Source organism: Danio rerio, chromosome 13 (genome assembly GCF_049306965.1).
Source record: "Danio rerio strain Tuebingen ecotype United States chromosome 13, GRCz12tu, whole genome shotgun sequence".
Lineage (NCBI taxonomy): Eukaryota > Metazoa > Chordata > Actinopteri > Cypriniformes > Danionidae > Danio > Danio rerio.
In genome coordinates, this window is record NC_133188.1 from 37,142,501 (window position 1) to 37,157,500 (window position 15,000).

A 15,000-nucleotide genomic window follows, 5' to 3' on the forward strand; every position below is an offset into this window, starting at 1 on the left:
TATCCATGTGCCGACTGGCCTGGCTGCCTTTCCTGATGAGCTACTCCACTGTCCTCGAGCCTGGGCCAGCTCACGCTTTTCAGATGTGCGTTCCTTCACCTACATGCCCCGAGGAGGACACTTTGCTGCCTTTGAGGAACCCCAACTCCTGGCTCAAGACATCATCCAGTTTGCTGAGAAAGTGGAGGGCAAAAGCCACAAGTAACAGCTTTATTTTAGCATCATAAGAAAACTAATGCACTGCTCTGTTCAAATATGGAAGTATTAGTAAACAGTTTAACTACAATGTTTTTCAATGAACCAAATGAAGTTAAAGAATTTCTGAAGTTTTGTTATTATTTTGCATGATGCTTTGTAAGTAAAACATGTTATGCTGTTCTGTTCCACTGAGTAACCATTTCTGAAGCTTCAAAATCTAACATATACCTGCTCAAGACAAGTTCAGTTTCAACATGCATTACAATATACATGCTACAATCACCAGTTTGAATCATTTCAAAGATTTAATGAACCCAGACCTCAATGTCCTTTTGTGAGTGGCAATAAAACAATGATTACAATGATATAGCACCACATGGAAAGTGTTCAATTGCATTATTTTGCATATACTGACAGAAATAAAGAACCTACAACGTAATTTGTCCATTTTAAGTAAATTCCAAGTATGTACATTCATCAGTTAGCAGAAACTGCCATTAAGCAGATGGGTGTAATTCATCGCGATTAAAAAAAAAAGAAAGAAAGTACAATTGGTTTTGGAGTGAGTAGCAGCCCAGGCTATTAAACATTACAAAACCACCGCTGTGTTCTGTAAAATGTAAAAAATATATGGATTAGCTGATGACAATGTAAACATAAGATAAATAAAATGAGGTTTTAAAATGTTAAAATTCACACAGAAATCCTGAATGAAGCATAAGAAAAAAAATACAATAGCCCGTTTACTTTTTTGGCCAGTCATCTGGTGATCCCTGAGAATGGAGTGAACTGTATTCCAACATTCCCTGAAATCTGTTATTCTTTATTCTCTCATCATTTACAGAAGCCTTTAACAGTGACGGGGGCCTGAAACCATATATAATCCTCCAGGTCTGTTTTTGGCAGCTCCCCGGCGAGAGACAAATCACTGCCTATAGAGATGACTTGCCTTTTCACTTTTGTGGGAACTTTAAAATCCACTCTGGGTTTAAACCCGGTCACGCCACAATCCCGGTGACCCAGAGCCAAGACTGTGGTGCTCATAAGACGCACAGACTTGGCATCCGATAACAGGTCAGCCACAAACAGCGTGCGGAAAATCTGTCTTAGACAGGTTGAGGTCCTTAAGCTGTTTTCCCCGGCCCCGACGGCCACCGATTCCATGTTGACCTCATACAGCTCTGTAGGAAGAACAGTGGATCCACCCAGCATGAAAAGCACGCGGGGAACTCGACTGAGAGAGAACAGTGCCTCAAGGTGGGCCAACACATCATCCAGTTCCTGCAACATCTTCTGGCATCGACGCCAATCCAAACCCCCTGACGCCTTTGCAGACCGCTGCTTTATAATGTCCTGTGCATGAGAGAAAGAAGTCCGTTAAAGTGAATTATGTCTTTCATTCTCAGCGACACTGCATTTATCGGATCAAAAATGTAGTTAAAGTAGAAATACTGTGAAACATTAAAGATAAATGAGCATTTTTTCACTGATCCCCTCTGAAGGCTGTTTTTGTTTTCTCTCCATATAATCCTGTTTAGACGGTAGGACTATTAGATTCTTGGCCATCTTTGTCTAAATGCTATTATGTTATGGCTAGATTGGTGGTGATTTAACAAATAAAGGGTCTCTTTGTGCATTAAGATCAGAGATGCTCAAACTAGGGCCCACAGGCCAAAGTTGGCTCATGATAACCTTGATTTGGCCCACCATTCCACCCTGAGAAGGAAGGCAGAATGTTGGGGGTAATGCTTTTAATACACATTCATTCATTCATTTTCTTTTTAGCTAAATTCCTTTATTAATCTGGGGTCGCCACAGAGGAATGAACCGCCAACCTATCCAGCTTGTGTTTTACGCAGCGGATGCCCTTCCAGTTGCAACCCATCTCTGGGAAACACCCATACAAACTCGTTCACACACATACACTATGGACAATTAAGCCAACCCAAGTCACCAGTACCGCATGTCTTTGGACTGTGGGGGAAACCGGAGCACCTGGAGGAAACCCACGCGAACGTGGGGAGAACATGCAAACTCCAGACAGAAATGCCAACTGACCCAACCGAGGCTCGAACCAGCGGCCTTCTTGCTGTGAGGAGACAGCACTACCTACTGCGCCACAGCGTTGGCCCCTTTAATACACATTGTCGTTTCTAATTTTAATGTAACTTTCTATTTGTTTGATTTATTGTTTAGCTACAAATTCTCAATTAAATGCTGTGTATGAATTAGATTTTTATAATGAACATACTGTTGCTTAAGGAAGAGAGCGCAATTCAGAAGTCATCTGCAAGGAAACCAAGGAATATGAAAGTGTAGCTTGACATTAAACTCCATTGGGTTATAAACTGAATTATTATGTTTTAATTATAATAGGTTCATTATAAAATGTAAAACAATATATATAATGCATTAGTTAATATGATTAAAGTAATGTTTTCTATTTATTTTGAAATAAATGATAAAATTATCCATGGCAACTTTGTAATACAATTTGGTTGATATATTTACCTTTGGCTACCGTTCCTTAATCAAGTTTGGTTTTTGGCCCTTCATAAGAAAAAGTCTGGCCACCTCTGACTCTGATGGAGATTCTGTGCTCTAGCTAAAAGGCCTGCTTTTCTGTCATTTACTAAATTGTGGGACTCATCCTGTCTCATTGATGAGGGCGATAAAGCTCAGAAGGACAAAATAAGATTCAGAGTTAAAGGAATATCCTGAAAATGTATAACATTCAAACAGGGTTATAGTAGTTTTTTGGGGCATTTTTGCTTTTTTTAATTGATGGGATTGTTTTTTTTTTTTTTTTTTTGTCAGTAGACAGAAAGTAGAGTTGTTGGGGGGATTGCACTATTGCAAACTAACCACTGGGCTATTACGCCTACAGGATACAGTAGTTGACCCAAAAAATAAAACTTTACTCACCCTCAAGTTGTTCCAAGCCTTTTAAAAAACCTTTTGTCTAAAAGGAAATATAAAAAAAGCTGAAAGCAGTAACTATTGACTTCCATAGTATGAAAAACAAATACTATAGAAGACAATGGTTTCCAGCCTTTTTTCTAAATATCTTATTTTGTGTTCAACAGAAAAATAATTTCAAACAGGTTTGGAACAAGTAAAGGGTAAGTGATTAAAATTAAAGCACATGATGACAATTAACATTTTTGTGTGAACTACGCCTTTAACAATACATTACTGTTATTTCTTTAAATACTTTTATAAAACTTTTGTTTTTTAAAATTAGGATTGAACAACATGAAACATAGATCAACCCTTCTGCAATACCTGAGAGGCATTATGCTGCTGTTTCTGAAGGAACACCATTTGGTCGTATGTCATGGGCATCTGTTGGCGCTGATAAAGGACACATTTCAGAAGCTCGCCAACAAATCGACAGCAACCATCCTGAGTGATGCATCCAGGGAAGATGACATTCACTCGTCCTTCCTCTCTCGCTCTTCTGAATATTTCTTCATCATCTACAGAGTGTGGAGGCACTCCATTTGATTCACAATCCTTATGACTGCCAGAAGCACTGGCCAAAGAATCAGTCTCCTGACAACCTTGAAATAAAACATTTCGGTGCCATTATTTAGTAAGTATATTGGTAATATTTTTAGTAACTTTCTGTATAATAAATATGTGAAAATAAATTATTATTGAGATAAAAAATAATATTGAGATTTTCAAAGCATATAAGGTTTAAGGAAAATTTGTGTCATTTACTTTTTATGAACATTTTTCGATTATCACATTTATACGCATTTAGTCAGTTCAAATGGACCCCCCCCCCCCCCTCTCTCTCTCTCTCAGCTCAGCATATTTGAGTACACCCCGTTTTAAAAATGTATATTTGTATCCATTTCTCAGTGAATATAGGCAATGTGTTCTGGTACATTTAAACAAAACAGATTTATATTTAAATAATATTTTAGTGTCCAAACATTGAGAGATTTAAGGTTAATTAACTTAAATTCAAGAAAAATACTGAAAAAAATTGCAACCTACAAAATTAACCAAATTTTTCCTTTTTATTTGCTTCTCTTGATTTTTCCTCTTTTTAAAATTTGTGTTTAATTTTTTTTATAAGATAAATTTAAGTGTTCTAGTTTTTGGACAGTTGTCAAAGTTATTTTGCTAGATAAGCTCCAGGTTTGGCTTCATTACTGACTAATCTAGTGTATATGCACAAATATAATATTGTATAGCTTCCTTTTAAAAATATAATTTAAAAGATAGATTTGTGAGGGGTGTACTTGTATATATTTCCCTTTTAACTGTACATTAGCATGTAAACTGTTTTTTTTTATGTATAATTTTGAGAAAAAAAACTAACCTAAACATTGTTTTACCATAATTTACAGAAGACAAATGTAATGTAATTGTAATGTGAAATGTAATTCTGTGTAACTACATATTTTAAAAGAGGATTATCTTCAGGTATATTTAGATTAATCTCATTTAATTGTTTAATTAATTAAAAGGCTAAGTGCAGCTCCAAAATATATATTAATTGTAATTTAATTAATTTATTTTTTATAACGAGTTACATTTTTTTACAAATCACTAAGCTTCACCCATGTAAAAAAAAAATCAATTAATATATTGTTTTTCTATGATCACTTTTTCGTTGTTTTGTCATATCTCTCTCACACACACAGGTCAGAATAAGTGGTTTATTGTAAGAGAAATACATCTGTTACACTGAATAACAAAACATTGTTTCACCTATATCTTGACATTCAGTTTTTTTCACTTTTGAGAATTTTTTTGATGCTAAATATGTCTCCCCACAGGTAAAACTTGAAGAATCTGTTGAGGACTTCTTAAGTTAAACTTCAAATAATCTTCTTTATTATGTGCCAGTACATATGACTTTTATTATTGGTTTGATTAGCTAGCACAAATGAGAGAAGCACAAACAGGAAATCAAGTAATTTGCCACTTACCTACATCATCACCTCTATGGTCTGTTCTTGTCTGTGTGGAGCTATTTCTGTTTTCTTGATCTTCTGATGGGTTCAAATGCTCCACACAAACACTATCTGATTCAGACTCTCCAATGTCGTCCTGCAGGCAAACATTTTCCACTTCAGACTCAGCGGAGGATTCTGGATCGTCGACATAGCACAAAATGTTCCTTTCCGTTTTTCCAGATGAAGCTCTTGATTCTTCTTCGTGAGATGTGCATTGATTGCTTTGAATAAGCTTGTTACTGCAGTTGTTGTTAGAGGTTTCGATGGTGTTGCTGTGTTTGATGACAGTCATGTTTTCACAATCAAACTGTCCCTTCTTGGATCCCTCTTCCATTTCTTCTGTTTGAATTTACCCACCAGGCACAGCATCATGGGAAACACGAAAACCGGAAACAAGAAAAAAATGCTATAAGAGTCCCTCTCTTCCATTTGATTTCATCACACTTTTTCAGCTTTTTTAAAATTTCTAAAACAAAATCGTTTAAAAGTTCGTGGTAAAGTATGGGGATTCATATTTATTTTTTTTCATATGTGTTAGAAACAACCAGACAAAAATTCGAGCAAAGCTCTCTGTCGCCCTCTAAAGGCTTTTTTATGTAGTCACTTCAAGACTCACATTTTTCCTAATGCAACTGTTATTGCTAGATAGTTTGATGATAATCTGATAACAAAGGAGGTATTTTTGCACTGTATTCAAAAAAAGTATAATATTCGTGCAATTGTATAGAATTTTATGTCTAAATAATATATATAAACTTTTTGATTATAGAAAAAATGATACAAATATTTGTGTTTTTTAAAATGGTGGTGATGCTGAAAATGACAAAATATTGATATGTCAACCAATAGCATATTTAAATGCACAGAATGACCTTTGTGGGATAATTGTATTTTAATTCAAAGTAAAACTATTTGGTGAACTGATGGTAAAGAGTACCGGCTGTGCCCTAATGAATATATTGCCTATTGTTTTAGTTACACTTTTGTATTTTTACAGTTAAAATGTTATAAAGTAAGTTCTCAGGAAATTGTATAAATATAGCAAAGCTGTATTTATGAGTTGATTTTACAACCAGTAAATCATTCACCAACATCATCAGCTGATCTAGATTCATCTTTTTACCCTATATAAAGTAACTTATAAATGGCTGAGTATGATTTCGTGCTGTTCTTCAAATATAGCAAGAACATTTTTACCATTTGACCAAGTGTTATATAGCTTTCAAAGGTTCTAGGCTACTTTAATTATACACGTTTTTTTTACTATTTAGACCAGGCCCAGATTGGCTATTCGGGAGTACCAGTGGGCGGTCGACAGAGCATGGATTTTTACCAGTCACCAAAATGATAACAAAGCAGAAATTCATTCATTTTTGGCTCAGTCCCTTTAATAATCTGGGGTCACCACAGCGGAATGAACCGCCAACTTATCCAGCATTTGTTTTACGCAGCGGATGCCCTTCCAGCTGCAACCTATCACTGGAAAACATCCATACGCACTTATTCACACACATACACTACGGAGAAGTTAGCCTACTCAATTCACCTGTACCACATGTCTCTGGACCGTGGGGGACACCGGAAGACCCAGAGGAAACCAGAGCAAACACGGGGAGAACATGCAAACTCCACACAGAAACGCCAACTGACCCAGCCAAGGCTCAAACCAGCGACCTTCTTTCTGTGAGGTAAACGTGCTACCCACGGCACCACCGTGTAGCCGCTAAACAGAAATTTGACACATAATTAATCATATTTATGAATACTGTTGTATCCATTTCTATTTTTTCTGCTAAAATATATTTGAAGTTTGCTAAATTTATTTTGTAACTGTGAAGCTAAAAATAAATGATTATTTAATATATATAAACTGAATTCTGTAGATGAATATATATTTAATTATGCTGTTCTTTATTGTTTAGGATTTCAGCAGTGATATTTATGTAAGATTGAACTGAACTAAACTGAATTTCAATCGTGACAACTGAACTGAAGCAGTTTCAATTTATAGAACTTCATCTATGTTAAGCTGCTTTGACACAATCTACATTGTAAAAGTGCTATAATAGCGGTATTCATTTACCAAAATATATTTTACTTCTGTAGAACTTAAAAGGGGGAGGCATGGTGCCTTACAGCAAGAAGGTCACTGGTTCAAGTTCTTGCTGGGTCAGTTGGCATTTCGTTTGAGTTTGCATGTTCTCCCCGTGTTGGCGTGGGTTTCCTCTGGGTGTTCCGGTTTCCCCCACAGTCCAAAACTTTGCGGTACAGGTGAATTGAATAAACTAAATTGGCCGTAGTGTATGATGTGAGATTGTATGAGTGTTTTCCAGTACTAGGTTGTGATTGGAAGGGCATCCACTGCGCAAAACATATGCCGGCATACTTGGCAGTTCATTTTGCTGTGGCGACCTCTGAGAAGTCATAGACTAAGCCGAAGAAAAATTTTATGGATGAACTCAAAAGAAGTTGTTTTGAAAATTGTTAGAAACCAACAATTAACTTCCGTAGAAACAAATAGGCTGCTAGAGAAGTCAATGGTTATTGTTTCCAAATTTTTTCAAAATAACATTTTGCTTTTAACAGAAAAAAAGAAACTCAAGAAGGTTTATAACAAGTGAAGGGCCAGTTAATGATGACATAATTTACAATTTTGGGTGAACTATCCCTTTAAAATAGCAAGAATATATTTTATGTACAACTTTTTAGCCATGTAAATATAGCTGATAGAGGCAGTCAAAAAAATAAATAAATAAATAATTTCCTATGGGTTTAGCAGGGCTTTTTAGTATTTTCCTAAAGTATGTTATTTACTTTACATCTATTAGACATTAATAAGACATTATTGTTCTTCTAAACTTACATATTATTATATGGTAAGGCACTAAGCCAAAAAGAAAATGAATGAATAACTATTATATGCTCTATATTATTATGTTATTCTTATAAAATAATAAGCCAATTAAAAACATATACATTTATTATAATTTTTTAATACAAAAAAAATCTACTTTGGCAACACGGTGGCTCAGTGGTTAGCACCGTGGCCTCACAGCAAGAAGGTTGCTGGTTCGAGTCCCAGCTGGGTCAGCTGGCATTTCTGTGTGGAGTTTGCATGTTCTCCCTGTGTTGGTGTGGGTTTCCTTCGGGTGCTCCAGTTTTTCCCACAGTCCAAAGACATGTGCTATAGGTGAATTGAATAAACTAAATTAGCCATAGGGTATTAGTGTGAATGTGAGTGTATAGGTGTTCCCCAGTACCGGGTTGGAGCTGGAAGGGCATCCTCTGTGTAAAACATAAGCTGGATAAGTTGGTGGTTTATTCCGCTGTGGCGACACCTGAAGAATAAAGCGACTAAGCCGAAGGAAAATAAATAAATGAATGAAAAATCTATACAATTTACAGTTTACTTATATAGATTATTAGTATAATGATTGGACAGACAGACAGAAAGACAGACAGATAGACAGACAGACAGACAGACAGACAGACAGACAGACAGACAGACAGACAGACAGACAGACAGACAGACAGACAGATAGATAGATAGATAGATAGATAGATAGATAGATAGATAGATAGATAGATAGATAGATAGATAGATAGATAGATAGATAGATAGATAGATCTAGGAGGAAGGGTGGTTTGTTCAACTTGCAATACAACTAAACAGACCAATCAAATTAGCAGTCCATCCCCGCAATACTACCACGCTCGGAGCTCCAGATCCTCCACTCGCTCCCCGCGGTTGCTACCCTACCAACCTTACAACGCTTTTGACGCTCAACCTAGCGCGCACGTCAAGCGTCGGCTCGTTTTATCTGACTGCCGCATGAAACCATTCAATCACAACAACACTTCCGCGTACGAGCCGACCAATCGCCGCGCGCCATTTTCAACGCAGCCCTCACGGTTTGGCGTTAAGATAGGTTGCGTCACTGCACAGTCTCCCCACCAGCTACAATTTGACAGTTTCTCAGGTGAGGCGTCACGCTACAGGAGCTCTTTCACTTTCTTTTGAGTTTCAGCGCGCATATCACTGTGAGCCTGGGGTTGCTTAACTCAAAACCCAGTTACCAGAAGCCCTCACACCACGGCACCATGAGCAAAAAGAAAAAGGAGTGGAGAGCGGAGAAAGGTAAGACTCTTTTGGACTCTGGTCGTGTGTCTCTTCCGTTTAAAGACAGCATTCGCCTCGGTGGTGTCAGTTTGGGGTTTGACATCCTCCGGGTTTAACCTGAGGTCACGTCATGCACGTGGCGGGAGAAATGCCTTTTAATAGACGCTCTTCCTCTTGAATCAACAGCATGGACAGATGCACACCTTAAGATGCAGGTGCAGCATCAATACATGCTGCTGTTATCAAGGCCCTGGTGTATCCGGCGTTAAAACCTGTTTTAAAAGTGCACGTGTTAATGTACAGCGTTTTTTTTGTTGAATTGGAACATGCGTATGTGTGTTTGTTGCATTCGTGCAACACTGAGTGGTAACATAAAATCCCCAGCAGGTGCGTTGCACGACCCACGGTACAGTTATGGTCATAGTTCAAGATGTGTTTGACTTCAGGTCTGAAACTGTAACTGGTGTACTCCAAGTCAGCTTATATAAATGCATAAACTTAAATACAAACTTGAAAGGCTGTTAATTGCTCAGTTGTGACTGATATAAAGCAGGCATGTGCTTTGCAGGGATGCTCAAAATGCTGCTATTGTATATCCACTTCTATGAGTAGGTCAGTTTTAGTTCAATGTTTAACCGAAGTTAGTTGAAACTTTTTTAGAAGCAGGATAAAGTTGGGCTTGTATAGTGAAAGTTTTAAGATTTTGCATTAGATAATGGCTAATTCATATAATTATTTTAGCTTAATTTGATTAATAATAATGTTAAATTAAATTAATGAAAGTAATAAGCTCTTTAAGGGCTAAAATACTGCTACCTGTTTGACATGATTGCATTAACACACTTAAATGAAAACAAAAGTGAAATTAAGTGTTGAGAGACGAGAGAGATAGATAGATAGATAGAACTAGAGGAAAGGGTGATTTGTAATATACTTTGAAATATACAATTTACAGTATACCTATATAGATTATTAGGATAATGATTGAATGAATGGATAGATGAATAGGGGAAATATGATTGCATTAACAGACAATTTTAGATGGAACAAAAGTAAAGTGTTGACACTGGTATTAAACTCAGTTTAATAGTATCAAATACTGTATTAATTCATAACTCAAATCTACGAAATAAAGCAAATTGTCAGAACTATATTTTATATGTCATACTACTTGAATTCAATTTCATTTTTATTTAAAACATTATTTGTGCATACTTTCTCTGCCTTTTTATAAATACGGTGACTCTTTTGTTGTTATTGCAATAGTAATGCTAATAAAATAAATAAATAATTGATTACGCTATGTGATCTGTCATTACTGCAGCAAACTACGACCCGTATGCAGACAGTTAAAATTAAAGTAAAATAAAGTGGTCTATTGATTATTTGCTGGCACAAATGTGTGAGCATTTAAGTGACTTTCCACATGCAACATTGTTGAACCGTTAATGACCATACTACTGTTTACAAACTACAGTGGCACCGCCAGTATTTTGGAGCCAGAGTATTGAGGTGCTTTCGATAAACCATGCAACCTTACTCAGCTGTATCAACTCTGAGCTGGTTTGAGCAGAATAATGGCATTGCTGTCTGATATAGAACTGCTTGTTTCTGAATTAATCATGTTTCAACTCTACACTGCCGTTAAAATAGTGATTTGTAAAAAAACACTTCAGGAGTTCTGTAAGATGTTTTATTTTTAACCGAAATTACTTTAATCATACTTAAAAAATATATGTTTACTGTCTGTTGAAACTACTGAAAATAAGCTGCAACAACACAATTCTTGATGTTTCTTTTGAGTCAGCATAATTATTTTATGTTTAGTTCATTAAAATGAGTAAAAACTAATAAGTTAACCTAATTCCTTCATGTTGTCCCAACACAAATTGAGTGCGTTATGACTGACACGTTCCATTGAGCGCAAGAGACATTTATGATGTTGCAAAAGATTTTTATATAAAAAAGTTGTTAATTTTTTTTTTTGCATTAAATAATCTACACTTTTATTCATAATTAAAGGAAAATATTTTTCTGTTAATCTCTGTGAAGCTGTTTTGATAAAACTTGATCTGTATAAAGTACAGAAATAAATCACTCACTCACAGTGTGACCTGAAGTTCACCATAGCAGCGTAATGCTTGTTGAAAAATATGGACTCTGGCGAATAAGCTACTCCAAGCACATTAATGGTCCAGTATTGTAAATCAAATGCATAATAATAATATAAATTATAAACAATAATAGCTGTTTATTCATGGTTTACTATAATAGAGTAAACTGCACAAAGACTTCAGTTATAATATCTGTTGATGGAGATTTGATGAATCACCTTTGTTGGCTTATGTGCTATTTTAAAATCCCAAGTACATGTTGTGCTCATAAAGGGGCTCTTGTGAAGGAGATCATTCGTGTGGCAATAAGGAATGCAGGAGAAAAAACACAGAAAATAAATTAATAAAGATGGTTGAAATAGCAGATGTAGGGGCAGCCAGCATGTAAAATCGGTACTGTCGGCATGAGTACTTTGGAACTCATTTATAGCAAGAATATCAAGCTAAAGTTTAATTTAGTTGTGAGAGAGACAAAAGAAATGTCTTTAAAAAGATTATAAAACCAATTTTGGGAGAGTCTTAAAGCATTTTATGTATTGTAATGGCCTTTCTCCTTACATAATGATATAAGAAGTCGGTTTACGTTGGTCATTTTCTGAAAATCTCTCGAATGTGTTTGTCGTTGATTTTAAAAATGAGAAAAAAACTTTTCAAAACTTTATTGTATTATTTAAATTGTGTTTTTTTCTCTCAATATGTTTAAATCAGAATTATAAATAAGTTAGGCTTTATTTTTGTTTAGTTTTTTTGGTTCAAGTTTTAGGTTTACTAGAGAAACAAAAATGAAACTGAAATCTTAGGAATAAAGTTGTTAACTTGTTGCTGCAGAATGAAAACAGAAAGTAGTAGATAGATTGGAATCAGAGACCTAGTGTATAAACTTCACTCTACGGCAGTCACTACAACATGACCTTATCTAACCATTAGCCTCATAAATATTTGCACTTTATTGAGGTATGTTGTGCATGTACTGTATGTATCTGGATAGAACTGATCACACCCAGTCTGGTTCCACTACGTTAGGCCTGCAGCTGTATGCTGAACAGTGTACCCTCATTAGCCTGTCACTTCTTTCTCGCACACACTTGCATGGCTGCCACAATTACCACACCAAAGAGTACCACTCTGACACGATGCACAGAGCTAGTCGCAGATGTTCCTTTATGAACCCCTCTGATGCAAACTGATTAGCTTTGCTTCACAAGATGTGCTCTTGTCTATCTGTACGCTATGACAGTATTGTTTCTTCTGTTCTACAGAGCGCCTTCTCAGCCTTAGCCTAGAGGATAGACGCAAAGATTATCGAGGAAACTATCTGGAACTGGACAAGATCCCCACCTGGGCAAATCATGACAGTAATACAGGTAAATCCCAATGCCTTTACGACTGATCTTTTTTTAATTTGACCTATGGCAGATGAGGTGAGAACTACAGAGAGATCTGTGTGAAATGTTTTGCTTTTTTTATTTTATTTTTTATTTTTGGTGACTCTAGTGCCTAAATTACACACTTCACCCATAACAGCCCCCATGCTGTTACAGAAGTGATTTGTATAAAAAAACACCTTAAAAGATTTTTTTTTTTGAGAGAGAAATTAATACTTTAATTAAACTCAAATTCTTTGCATCAAATAATTTTAAGATATACATACATTTTTATATAATATTGAAGACGAAGAGTAATGTCTGCTAAAGATTCAGCATTGTCATCATATAAAATAAAATATATTAAAGCTGCCATCTACTCTATTGGTTTAATAAGTTAAATTGTTCTCTGATATCTACGTAGTAGGTTTATGGATTCTGTAAGTTACAAAAAAAATCTCCACAAACTGTTTTATAAGCTCATTTATTACTCTATAAAGAATCAGAAGGTCCATGATTGCCCATATATGGTTCGTCTCATGAATATTAGTGAGCTCCACTCTGACATGTCGCTCTTACAGAGACACACACACGCACACAATATGATATACGCTGAACACGGACAAATATAAACCCAATAAGAGTAACGTTAACCTATTTCGCTCAACAGATCTGTTGTGGATAAAAGCTAAATTATAATTATACTTAACAAAAAAGTGTGATTAGAGATGTATGGCGTTGTATTTTGAAGCTATAGTAAAAAAAAAAAAACAGTTATTAAAATCAACATCTGCATGAACAGGTGACATTTGAGCTGAGTGATTTGACACAATTCAGTAGTAAACACGTTTGTTGAAACATGTGCATCAAATTTCACAATAAACACTAAATTAACAAAAGATGCAACTGAGCATGGGCCTTTGTTCACCAGGGTTTTACACATGGAATTTACATGAGAAAAAGGAAACAGTGGTGTCTGAGGCTAACAGTATGTCCATTTCCATATACTGATCTTTTATTATTCTATGCCTTTATATACCCAGATTTTCATTTGAGTGCACCTTTTAAAATAGAAAATATTTTAAATTGTAACTTTTCTCCAATCTTACTATATGGAGTCTATTCATTCAATTATTTTAAAGTTGCATAGTCATTCTAATAGAAGGTACTGGGTGTCCTCTTCTGCCAGCAGACCTGATAGTTACTCTGCATGCAAGTGACTTGCTGCCATTTAAAAGAGAAAGGACATATGGATCAGTGTGACCCTTACAGCTCCGATATCATAGCTTATTTATGGATAATGCAACCAGAATCTTGGAAAAGACTTAGCCCCTGTCTCTTTTAGCTTTTTGTTTGTTTGTGATCTAGATCTAAGGTAGCTTATGTAGATTTATTCAAATATTTGCTAGGCAAATAAATTTGATATACGGAATGAGCGACCTAGATAGTAACAAAGTTCTTGAATGTAGTTTTATTGCAGTGTAACGGAAATGTGCCATTAAGATAAGACTTTAGATTGGCAATCTAACCCTTTCAAAAATATTTGGTGTTATAAATTAAGAAATAACAAGGAATTGCATAATAAGAATATCATGTTGTCTTGTTTTAATACATAAAAACCATTATTTACTAATGTATTTATGCATTTTAGTTAAATTGTGGCTACAAAGGAAGTATTTCTTTCCAAAGGTTGTTAAATTATTTTAGACTTTGCCATGTTTTATGCTGTGTTTGTGTGAGGGATGTTAGATTTAAAAGGATAGTCCACTTAGAACTGAAAATTCTGCCACAATTCAGCTAATCCTCCACTTGTTACAAACCTGGTCGTCTATTGAACAAAGGAAGATGTACTGAAGAATGTTGGCCAGAAAGCAGCTATTTACTTTCATAGTAATGGCCCAACATTCTAAAGAATATCTTATTTTGTGTTTACCAGAAGAAATAAACGTATAAAAGTTTAGAACCACTTGTGCAAGTAAACGTTGAGCACTTTATTCATTCATTCATTTATTTATTTATTTATTTATTTATTTATTTATTTATTTATTCATTCATTCATGCATGCATTCATTCATTCATTCATTCATTCATTCATTCATCCATTCATTTTCTTTTCGGCTAAGTCCTTTCATTAATCTAGGGTCGCCCCAGCGGAATGAACCACAACCTTATCCAGCTTATGTTTTTACGTAGCGGATGCCCTACCAGCTGCAGCTCATCACTGGGAA

At 35.5% G+C, this 15,000-nt stretch overlaps 3 protein-coding genes across 5 annotated transcripts in view; 2 read left to right on the forward strand and 1 right to left on the reverse strand.

Annotated features, from left to right (window-relative positions):
• Positions 1-1,699, forward strand: part of ephx5 (epoxide hydrolase 5) — a 9,929-nt gene extending 8,230 nt beyond the window's left edge. Inside the window, exons 9-10 of the mRNA XM_021480878.3 lie at positions 1-201; positions 1,043-1,699. The exon at positions 1-201 is cut by the window's left edge and continues 6 nt beyond it. Of these exons, the coding sequence (XP_021336553.1) occupies positions 1-201; positions 1,043-1,052 (211 nt within the window). The 3' untranslated portion in view covers positions 1,053-1,699. The remainder of the gene's footprint in view (positions 202-1,042) is intronic.
• mad2l1bp (MAD2L1 binding protein) lies at positions 758-5,541 on the reverse strand. Of its 2 annotated transcripts, XR_012388409.1 has the most exons (4): positions 5,148-5,512; positions 2,710-3,761; positions 2,450-2,485; positions 2,159-2,266 (listed from the first exon to the last, which is right to left on the reverse strand). XR_012388409.1 is itself a non-coding variant. In NM_001327828.1 (3 exons), the coding sequence occupies exons 1-3, from the start codon at positions 5,506-5,508 to the stop codon at positions 1,033-1,035; spliced, it is 1,158 nt and encodes a 385-aa protein (NP_001314757.1). In that variant the 5' UTR covers positions 5,509-5,541; the 3' UTR covers positions 758-1,032. The 2 variants fall into 2 exon arrangements, 1 of the variants encoding a protein (NP_001314757.1); NM_001327828.1 differs by lacking the exons at positions 2,159-2,266; positions 2,450-2,485 and adding an exon at positions 758-1,551 and having other exon boundaries at positions 3,484-3,761; positions 5,148-5,541.
• Positions 5,542-9,123: 3,582 nt separating this feature from the next.
• Positions 9,124-15,000, forward strand: part of macrod2 (mono-ADP ribosylhydrolase 2) — an 862,720-nt gene continuing 856,843 nt past the window's right edge. The window contains exons 1-2 of one of the 2 annotated variants that reach the window (XM_017358720.3): positions 9,124-9,312; positions 12,668-12,772. In XM_017358720.3, coding sequence (XP_017214209.1) covers positions 9,276-9,312; positions 12,668-12,772 — 142 coding nt within the window. In that variant the 5' untranslated portion in view covers positions 9,124-9,275. 2 annotated transcript variants of the gene reach the window in all.

Excerpts from the sequence above, each read along its gene's own strand:
- mad2l1bp (NM_001327828.1), bottom strand. The coding sequence starts at position 5,508 with ATGGAAGAGGGATCCAAGAAGGGACAGTTTGATTGTGAAAACATGACT. Across the intron at positions 3,762-5,147 it reads CCATAGAGGTGATGATGTAG|GTTGTCAGGAGACTGATTCT; the intron begins GTAAGTGGCAAA and ends TTTTATTTCAAG. Across the intron at positions 1,552-3,483 it reads AGCAGCATAATGCCTCTCAG|GACATTATAAAGCAGCGGTC; the intron begins GTATTGCAGAAG and ends TCTCATGCACAG.